At 39.2% G+C, this 10635-nt stretch overlaps 1 protein-coding gene across 10 annotated transcripts in view; it reads left to right on the top strand.

Moving 5' to 3' along the window:
• Positions 1–6040: 6040 nt before the first annotated feature.
• FRA10AC1 (FRA10A associated CGG repeat 1) overlaps positions 6041–10635 on the top strand; it is a 33604-nt gene continuing 29009 nt past the window's right edge. For 2 of the 10 annotated variants that reach the window (XM_077945101.1, XM_077945096.1), the window contains exons 1-4: positions 6041–6237; positions 8479–8555; positions 10183–10273; positions 10402–10447. In XM_077945101.1, the coding sequence (XP_077801227.1) occupies positions 8483–8555; positions 10183–10273; positions 10402–10447 (210 nt within the window). In that variant the 5' untranslated portion in view covers positions 6041–6237; positions 8479–8482. Of the gene's footprint in view, positions 7616–8478; positions 8556–10177; positions 10274–10401; positions 10448–10635 lie in introns of all 10 variants that reach the window. The other 8 variants (XM_077945100.1, XM_028853355.2, XM_077945095.1 and 5 more) reach the window with 7 other exon arrangements.

Here is a 10635-nt window from a genome sequence, read left to right as displayed (position 1 = left end):
CTTGCCCTAAAGAAGTTATCATATCATGAAGATATTTTCCTATATTTTCTTTGAAATTGACTTTTGTATACAGTGTGAGGTAGAAATCCATTTTTTTACTGTATTATTCAGTTGACTTGGGTCTATTTATTGAAAAAACTATACTTAACCCTATACCATTAATCATAGGACTAAATTATGTATATAGGTCTGTTTCTGGACTGTATTTGAGAAACAGTTAATTGTTAAACTTTTTCTAATTATTTTCTCAAGTAGCATTTATTATGTACTTACTATGAATGAGGCATCACATTATGCTAAGCATTTCATCTGTATCGTTTCATTTTAAATTTCATCAACCCGCTATGAGATAGGAACTGTTATTATCCCCGTTTATAGATGTGAACATCAAACGAGTTACCCAAGTTCTTCTAGCTAGTACATAGCAGAATGCAAGTCTAGTTGACTTTAAAGTATGGTTCTTTACTGTTTCCCAGAGCAGCCTTTGAGGGGGAAAGGAACAATAACATTTTGGGGGTTGGTGGGGGAGAAGTGATGGATAGGAGTGAGGACCTATAAAAAGATGAACAGGTGAAGAATGAAGAAGTAGAGTATGCTAAAAACGAAGTCTGCAAGCATCACACTTTTGCTTGGAAGAGGTACTTTAATCGTTTGTGTGTTTTGTTGTAGTGTCAAATCCCCATTTGAAGCCAACTTATCATTTCCCCAAGACAATGTAATTTTTTAGTCACCTCCTCCATTTTCATCAGAGGCACTTATGTTATTTCAGTGTCTTCAGTTTTGGAGGCACCTTTCACTTCTGTATCCTTTGTGCCCTATACCCAGTGACTCATATCTTTTATCACTTATTTCTTCAACTCACTCTTAAATGAAATTTTCCGTTTCCATTCCCACCACTTCCTGCACTCTATCTATATTGCCTCCTCTTTAAAACAATAGTGAACATTTAAGTGAACATTTACTGAACATTTAAGTCTTACCACGTGCCAGGCACTAGCCTAAACACTTTAAATGCAACATCTAATTGATTCTCACAAGAATACTGTGAAGTAGTTACTGTCATTATTCCCATTTTACAGAAGACGATGAAAACCTGAAGAACATTAAGTGATGCTCAATGTCACATAGCTGGTAAATGGCAGAGCCAGGATTTATATATAAATTTGATTTCAGATATCTACCAGTCCAAACCACCACTGTATTCTTTATAATACTTCCCTAGCTCTAAACTAATCTCTGCACCCTAGCATTTAAGAATGCCCCAAATCTGGCTCTAATCTCTCTTTCTGATCTTTCTTTCACTAATCCTTTTCAAAAATTCTTCTCCAGCTCAAGTGATCTACTCAAATTCCCCTAAGGAACCTGTGGATATTTCCACCTCTAATCTTTTACCGAAACTCCCTTGCCTTGACTGCCCCCTCCTTTCATCTCCTCTCTTCTTAAGATCTACATTTAAGTCATAGCTTAAGTCCCACTTCCTCTACAAAGCCTTTCCTGCCTCTTACTAATCCCTCTGTCTCAATTTATCTGGTACCTTTCCTCCATAAAAATAATTTCTAATTTTTTTAAGTATCACAAACCACCATGGGCCTTATTGAAAGGCAATATGTATGGTGGTCAATAGTGTGAGCTTTGGGCTAAGCGCTGTGGCTCACACCTGTAATCCCAGCACTTTGGAAGGCCGAGGTGGGAGAATAGCTTGAGCTCAGAAGTGTGAGATCAGCCTGAGAAACATAGTGAGACCCTGTCTCTACAGAATGTTTTCAAATAGCCAGGTGTGCTGGCAACAGCCTATGGTCCAGCTACTCAGCAGGCTGAGGTGGGAGGATTGCTTGAGCCTTGGAGTTGAGGCTGCAGTGAGCCATGACTATGCCACTGCACTGTAGCCTGGGCAACAGAGAGATAACACACTCTCCCTACCTATTTCTCTCTATATATACATATGTGTGTGTGTGTATATATATGTATATCTTTAGTATTAGTTCTCACATTGCTATAAAGAACTACCAGGGACTAGGTAATTTGTTTAAAAAAAAAAAGAGGTTTAATTCACTCACTTCTACAGGCTGCACAAGAAGCATGGCTGGGGAGGCTTCAGGAAATTTACAATTGTGGTGGAAGATGAAGAGGAAGCAGACATGTCTTACGTGGCAGCAGTAGGAGAAAGAGAGCAAAGAGGGAGGTGCTACACACTTTTAAACAACCAGATTTCTTAAGAATTCTATCACAAGATAGCACTAGGGAGATGGTGCTAAACCATTAGAAACCACCCCCATGATCCAATCACCTCCCATCAGGCCCCACCTCCAACACTGGGAATTACAATTCAACATAAGATTTGGGTAGGGACACAGAGCCAAACCATATCATATATATATGGTGTGAGCTTTGAAGTCAGTTATATTTGTGCCCCCATTTGCCTACTCATGACTCTGGAAGTGTTATATAATTTTTTAAAAATCTGTTTTCTTATTTTACAATGGAGATGATAATAGTACCTACTTCATTTGTTCAATAAATATTCTGAGCACCTATCATGTGTCTGGCACTGTGCTGAGCACTGGGGATTCCACACTGAAAAAAAGAGGTATGCTTCCTGCCATTGTGGAGCTTGCATCTCAGTGAGGGAAACAGGGCTAAATTATTACTGTGTATGTAGCTAAGTGCAATGGAAAGTAATGTGCATATTATCAGTAATCCTATCTAGTCTGTGGGAGAGGTGCTCATAAAAGGCCTTTCCTTCACCTAAGTTGAGTTTTGAAGGATAAAGAGGAGTTAGGGAGGCAAAGAGAAAGGGTTGAAGACCATGCCGGGTAGAGGAAATGGTAAATTTGAAGAGGCATGCATGTTGAAGAAACAAAGAAAGCCCAGCGTAGCTGAGGTCTCATCAAATGTTATGGAGGTTAAGTGAAGGAGCAGATGGTTCTGGATATTAATTGGTACATAACAAACAACTTCAAAGCTTAGTGGCTTGAAAAAATAATACTTACTCTGATGATTAATTTGCAATCTGGGTGAGACTCAGTGAAGTTACCTCATCTCTGCTCCACTCCATGTCAGCTAAAGAAGTAGAGTGACAAACTCAGGCAGAAGCTCTATCACCTTTTGCAACTTAGCCTCAGAAGTCTCTTAGCATTACTTCTGCTGTAGTCACTGACATGCCCAGATTCAAAGTTGTGGCCATAGGTATTTAGCTTACCATAGAGAAGTGTTAGCATCATATTATAAAAAGAACATGTTTAATGGGATATATTGGTATATTTGGTATATAATGGTATATATTGGTATATTTTTGGAAAATGCAGTCTTCTCAAAGACATACAGTATTAGTAGAATGCACATTCAGCCGGTCGCAGTGGCTCATGCCTGTAATCCCAGCACTTTAGGAGGCCGCGGCAGGATCACTTGAGGTCAGGAGTTCGAGACCAGCCTGGCCAACATGGTGAAACCCTGTCTCTACTAAAAATACATGGTGGCTCACACCTGTAGTCCCAGCTACTGGGAAGGTTGAAGCAGGAGAATGGCCTGAACCCAGGAGGTGGAGGTTGAGCTGAGATGGTACCACTATACTTCAGCCTGGGTGACGAAGTGAGACTCTGTCTCAAAGAAAAAAAAAAAAGAAAAGAAAAGAATGCACATTTGCTGGGCGTGGTGGCTCAAGCCTGTAATTCCAGCACTTTGGGAAACCAAGGTGGGTGGATCACCTGAGGTCAGGAATTCAAGACCAGCCTGACCAACATGGTGAAACCCCCATCTCTACTAAAAAAAACAAAAAAAACAAAAAATTAGCTGGGCGTGGTGTGCGCCTGTAGTCCCAGCTACTCGGGAGGCTGAGACAGGAGAATTGCTCGAACCCAGGAGGCAGGGGTTGGAGTGAGCCAAGATCATGCCACTACACTCCAACCTGGGCGACAGAGTGAGACTTGGTCTTGAATTTTAAAAAATGCACATTCATAGTTTATATCAGAATTGTTACTTGGTATTATCACCACCATCATCACCCAACTTCCCTCATCCTCACCACATACTTAATATAGTATTTTGTTGCTTTGAGTTACACAGCATTAGTGCACATTTAAATTTTTCATATCCGTTGAAATAACATTTTATAAATTAGGAACAACAGGTTCATGCACTTACTAGACACTTGGCATATGATAGAATATATTGTTGTAGTTACTCCATATATTGTCTTTCTTACTAGTCAACCTTCAAGGTAAGGAGTTGCTGTTACATGCCTGTAACTCTGATGTCTGGGACAGTGTCCTGCCCAGAGTAGGCACTTAATAAATGTTTGTGTTTTTTATTGTTGTTGAGCTATAACTGTAAACTTGAGATTTCCTAAGCAGGTAGGTTTTCTATCCTGTATTATTTTTAGTTCAGATCATGCAATCTATGCCTAATATATATTTTCTATTTACTCTTTTTCAGTAACTGCTGTCTCAAAGTAAAAAATGGAAATCTTTGACTGAATGGACTGGTAGCAACAGATCTGAAATTCTTAGAAATGTTGGAACCAGAAGCTACTTCCCACACAATCCATGAAGTGGGGGAGAGAGAGAAAGAGAAAGAGAAAGAGAGAGAGAGAGAAACTGGGTCTTGCAGAGAGACAGAGACAAATACTACCCAGTTCTTGACCCTCACCAGGTTTTTGGCTTTAGGTTCTGTGCCTCTCTTCCTCATGCGTGAAATGAGGCTAATAACACAGCAGCACAGGGTTGTTGGAAGAGTAAAATGAAGCAACAAACAAGAAGATGTTAGGGATGGTAGAAAAATGCTAATAAATGTCAAATATGGATAGAAAGGAAATTGGATATGAGGTACAGGTCTGTTTAATTTTATTAATAATAAAATAATTATATATTTACCAGAAAAGAAACTGCTTGACAAAATAATTCAATATACTATAACGTTAAATTCTAAGGCTTCCTGTTGCTTTAACTTTTTTTAGTAAATGTTTTTGTTGAAGTATAATCTGATTGCATTTTGGAATAATTTAATTTACAATAATTTAATTTATCTTATAGCCTTTTAAGATCATATTCACTGCAATGGGTAAAGCAGAATGTATCCATAATTTATTGTCGGGGTTAGAGACTTGAACTGATAAGGATATCGTTATCTACTGTTTAGGGCAAAAGATGTAAAATGAGTGTGCATTAAGTGCCAAGGTTGTCTCTAAAAAGGGCCCACTGTAAAAGCCAGAAGCGTGCCAGTTCAATTCAACAAATATTTAATTAGCACTTGTGATTTCCAAGGCACCGTTTTGGGTACTGAGGAGGAAGCAAAAATGAATAGCTGCTAATGCCAGCGAAAGACAAGACATGAACCAAGCAACTAGACTGGAAAGAGTGGGGCGTCATGATGTAGAAAAGGCAAAGCACAGGAAGAACCTAGTGGCGCTTAAAATAATCCAACTTTTCCTGCCTTCCTTCTTCTTTTTAAGATTCTATTTTGGATCCCTTTTCGCACGTGCCAGGTCGCTTGTCGGCAGAGAATCCTCAACCCTGAGAAATCTCTCCTCCCTATTCTTTCTTTCCTCACAAATTCGATGAGCTCTTCTGCCATCAGCACTACTTTTGGAATGGTATCTATTGTGTGGGTGGTGAAACGATGGAAAGATATTTTTGTTCTAATTATGAGAACTGTTTTACTGGGGGAAGGAGGGAGAGGCTGATCTGAAGCGCTGATGAGATGCTCTGCGAGGATCCTCCGAGGAGGCGTTACTAAGGTTACTAGAGAGAGGACGGCAGGTGATAGGCAGGGTAAAACAAAATATATTTTCAAATGAGAGGCGTGGGCTGAGAAGCAAGCAGCGCCAGCAGTACTAGATGCCGGATTCCCTAGAGGGGAAAGGAAGGCGGTCCAGGGAAAAACTGGGAGCCGCGACTTGGCGAAAGCTGAGAGCTTCTTCGTCCCTTCCGGGCCGTTTCTCCCGCTGCCCTTGTTTCCCGGAGCTGTTCTGGCTGTAGCACAAGATCGGCGCACTCGGGCGACGGTGCCATTTAGATGTAACACATGGTCGTGTAGGACCGGAAGTAGTGCCCAGTCGGGACCCGTAGGGAGAGGCGGGTAGCGGGGGACGGCGGCGGCGGTTGTGGGGAGGCTGCGCGGCTGGGCGCTTGGGACCTGTCCTGCAGCGGCTCTCTCAGGCTGTGGGTCGTCGCTGCAGCTGCCGGGAAAGAAGGAAACGACGACTCCGGGGGCGAACTTGGCACACAGGGAGGAAGGGAAAGGGTGTGTGACGAGGGCTGTGGGTATATTTGGCATCAAGGAGAAGGACCTCAAAACTTGCTTTTCATATAGTACTAGTTGATTGTCGGGTTTTGTTTGGTTTTATTTTGGATGACAGATTCTGGAGACACCTGGCGTCTCCGTTCTTGAGTTTCTGCCGGCTCTTGTCAGTTGATTCGTAGCCTGAAGTGAGTGAGAGCTTTTTAGTTCAACCAGTGAGTTAAGAAAGGTATGGGTTGGATGGAGCGGCCAGCTAATAAAGAAATGGGAGAGTAGGAGCAAGAGTAGGAAGTGGTGTCCTGGGGCGAGGGACAAGATGATGATGATGATAGTTAACATTTACTGGGTTTCACTATAGAAGACAACGATAAAACCCTTTAGATGAGGTAACTCATTTAATCTCCATTCCTATGAGGTCAGTCATCTTACTAGCCTCTTTTTATAAATGAGGACACTGAGGCTTGGAGAGGTTAAGGAACAGGCCCAAAGAAAGACAAATGGAAAGTGCAGAGCCAGGCTGTGAGTTCTAGTAGGCTGATCTCAGAATATATCTCTAAACTCCACGCTACAGCTGTCCCCGATCAAGATGGAAAGAAAGTGAGGACATAGGACAAAGAATGAGAGGACAATATGGCTTGAACAGATGTGATAAGACAGCTGGAGTTGACCTAAAAAAGGGTGTAAAATCCAGGTGTATAAGGCAATAACAGATGTAAGGGAGGGTAGAGTTGAAACTGTGGCTTTCTAACCTTCGTCTCCAACCTTAACTAGCATCTTCCTCTAGGATTTTAGTGGGACAGAGAAGAGAGGTATATACCCACACACCTAAGTTTGAAAGTGGAGTTACAGACTTTAAAGGTTGTTAAAGATTTAAACAACTTAAAGATTATTTCTCATAGCTACCTAATTTAATAGATGAAGTCCAGGGAGATGAAATGACTTATTCAAGGTAGCCAGGACTAGAAACGTCGTTTATCATAGATCCAATGCAATGAAGTTTAGGGAATTCTTTCCTCTTTTTCCTGCTGCACTTGCTGTCGTTATATTAGTTTTAATAATTTGATACATCATTTAACCTGGACTGCTCCTTCCAGCCATGTAAATTAGTTATTTGTGACATCAAATAGTCAAATAATCCATCCATCCATCTTAGTGTGTGTTCCAAATTCAGTGTAAAGCTGGAACCAGGAACTTCTTCCAATACAATTGAGTGACAACTGACGTCTTCCAGCATTTCTAAGAGTTTCAGTTCAAAAATGAAGTCCCAGCATTTTGGGAGGCTGAGGTGGATGGATTGCTGAAGCCCAGGAGTTCGAGACCAGCTTGGGCAACATAACGAAACCCCTTATCTACAAAAAAAAATTTTTTTAAAGTTTGACAGGTATGGTGGTGCATTCCTATAGTCTCAGCCTGGAGAGACTGAGGTGGGAGGATCAGTTGAGCCCAGGAGGTTGAGGATGTTGTGAGCCATCATGGTGCCACAGCACTCCAGCGAGGGCAACAGAGCAAGACTCTCCAGAAATAACTAGATAAATAAAATGAAACAAGAGAAAGCTGACTAGTCCAAAGGGAAAGGTGGTTTACCTTAAAGAAACTCAAAAGAAAATGGAAATCTCTACATATGTTGAAAAAGATTACAGGAAAATTTTCATCAATTGATGATATACTGTTCATAAGTACTGTAATTCTCCTGGAATGTAGTAAATCATATTCCAGAGAGGAAATCTGGAGTAGTTGAAATTGTGGGCACAAGAATCAAGTAGAGCAGATTAGCCACTTACTGGATTTGTAAAATAGATTTACTTTACTTTGATTACTTCTTTCCTAAATGAAGATAACTTTCTAACTTGCAGAATTAGAAGCATTGTTTGTAAATTACTTAACACAAATGTCTGGAACAAAGTTGGTGATAAACACGGTGATTACTACTACTCTGAATCAAAAGTGAAGCATTGCTAAACCTTGTAAGCAGTCACTGCAGCTTCTAGGCCTGCTTTTCAGTGAAAAGATCAAAGAGTAGCCTTCTTTGTTCACCTAATGACAATTAAGGGTGAAAAATGTTGATGCATTTTCTGAAAGGTGTGTCTCTTATTTAAAAGTGAATGAAAGTTTTAGATGGCTAGATGGCCTGTGAACAGGAATCTGCCCACAATGATCCTTGAAAACTGTAACTTATTTTTTAATTATTCTGTTTCCTGGACAATTGGCAACCTAGATTCTAAATAGCTTTGTACTCCTTTACAGATGCATGGTCATGGAGGCTACGATTCTGATTTTAGTGATGATGAACACTGTGGAGAATCCAGCAAAAGGAAAACAAGGTAAGTAATTTTTTTTATTGATCTGTTTTTCACATCCTTTCTAGATTAATATGAAGCATAAATAACTAAGAGTGAAATTTTAGAATTGTGTTTACATGTGAAGACAATTGCTCTAGTGAAGTTTTCATTAAATTAATACATTGATTAAAAATTGGAGAACAATTGTGGGAAAAATAAAACATTAATTCTGCGAAGGGGTTTATTGAAAGGGAAAGAAGAGTTTCAGATTTCTGGAATCTTTTCAGAAATCAGTGAAACCTTTTCATTGCATATATTTTTCATTCAACTGTCAAGGACTGTTTATTTGCAAATGTAGCTCAGAAGGGGCTTGAATGGTGGTCTCTTGCCAGTACTTGCCTTCAAAGTGAAGTTAATATGGAGGATGAAAGTATAATGCAGCACAGTTCTTACGGATACATGAATGAGCAGACTAAGAGGTCATGGGAAGAAACTCAAGGAAGGTTTTATTGAATTGCAAGAAACAAGAACTCTTAGCACATAAAGCCTGTGCATTATAAGCAGGATATGTCTTGGTGGAGCTGCTGTGCGTAGGAGCATTGTTCTTAGCTTTCAGTGCATAGAAACTCAGTTTTATACTTTGACTCAGGAGTGGTTGACTGATGTATACTAACCAGACTTACACACCAGGCTGTTGACTAATTTTTGCTAAGCAAACTTATAGAAATTGGCTTATCATTTCACACTGAGAGCAATATATTAGGCATACTCATAGTGACTGAACATTTTTGTAGGATACTCAGTCTTTGTGATAACTCAAAGGATAGTACTAATTATAATAAATTACATTTTTGATGCTTTACATTTTCTAGATTTTTCATTCAAAAATATTACTTTGTAAGAACAGAATTTGAGCAAATCTAGTTGGATACTCTGCTCCAGGATTATATTCATTGCTGTAACTAGGGCTGATCGTCTCTGGCAGGGTGTCCAATCTTTTGGCTTCCCTGAGCCACACTGGAAGAAGAAGAATTGTCTTGGGCCACACACTACAGTGGAGCACACACAATTGTGAGTCTGTTGGCTCACACTGTTGGCCTGGAGCAGTGCTGGGCCTGCATAAAATACACTAATGATAGCCAATGAGGTTAAAAAAAATTGTGAACAAATGTGTTAATGTTTACCAATTTGTGTTGGGCCACATTCAAAACTATCCTGGGCCACATGAGGCCCACAGGTTGGATGAGCTTGATCTATGGTTTGTTTTCTCTATAATCAGCCTTGCTTTTTGCTTATTATTAATTACCAGAAACTTCCTTATCACTATGTTACAGATAGAGAAATTAAGAAACAAAGAGATATATAATCGAGTCTTATTAAGATTAAAGTAGTAATTGACAGAATTAGGATTTGAATCAGGAACCTAGGTGATATGACACTAGAGTCCATGCTTTTGTTAGTTTCATCTTCCCCATGTTATGGGTATTAACGTTAACATATTAATTAAGCTATTTAAGGAAATGTAAAATATCTTGTTAAAGATCAGTGAGTCTCCTTAAAGCTAAGACTTACATTCTTTAAAGTATATTCCAATTATGAAAATATAAAGAATTAGAAAATAACCTTTGGAAAAAATGAACTCTTATTTTCTTCTTATATACCAGGACAGTTGAAGATGACTTACTGCTTCAAAAACCATTTCAGAAAGAAAAGCATGGAAAGGTGGCCCATAAACAAGTTGCAGCGGAATTGCTGGATAGGTATGGTATTTCAATGTCAATTCTATTTCTTGGTTTAAGTTGCTTCATCAACTATGGACTAAAAGATTTGATTATGTTAATTTGAATATAGACATTTTGAATTTTCTTTAAAAAATTTGTTTTAACAGGGAAGAAGCAAGAAATAGAAGGTTTCATCTCATAGCTATGGATGCTGTATCCTTTTTGTATTTCCAGATTTTTATAACTAGTAGAATATTTTAAAATCTGCTTTTTTGTTTTATAAAATTTTGTGAAGTCAAATAGGCCTTTTTATTTTTAAAGATAAGTATTTAGTGATGTAGGATTTTGCCATTTATACTTTTGGGTACAATTCTCTTTTACTAATATATAGGAAAGATTTA

This window comes from Macaca mulatta, chromosome 9, assembly GCF_049350105.2.
Source record: "Macaca mulatta isolate MMU2019108-1 chromosome 9, T2T-MMU8v2.0, whole genome shotgun sequence".
NCBI lineage: Eukaryota > Metazoa > Chordata > Mammalia > Primates > Cercopithecidae > Macaca > Macaca mulatta.
This window is presented reverse-complemented; position numbering and strand designations above follow the sequence as displayed.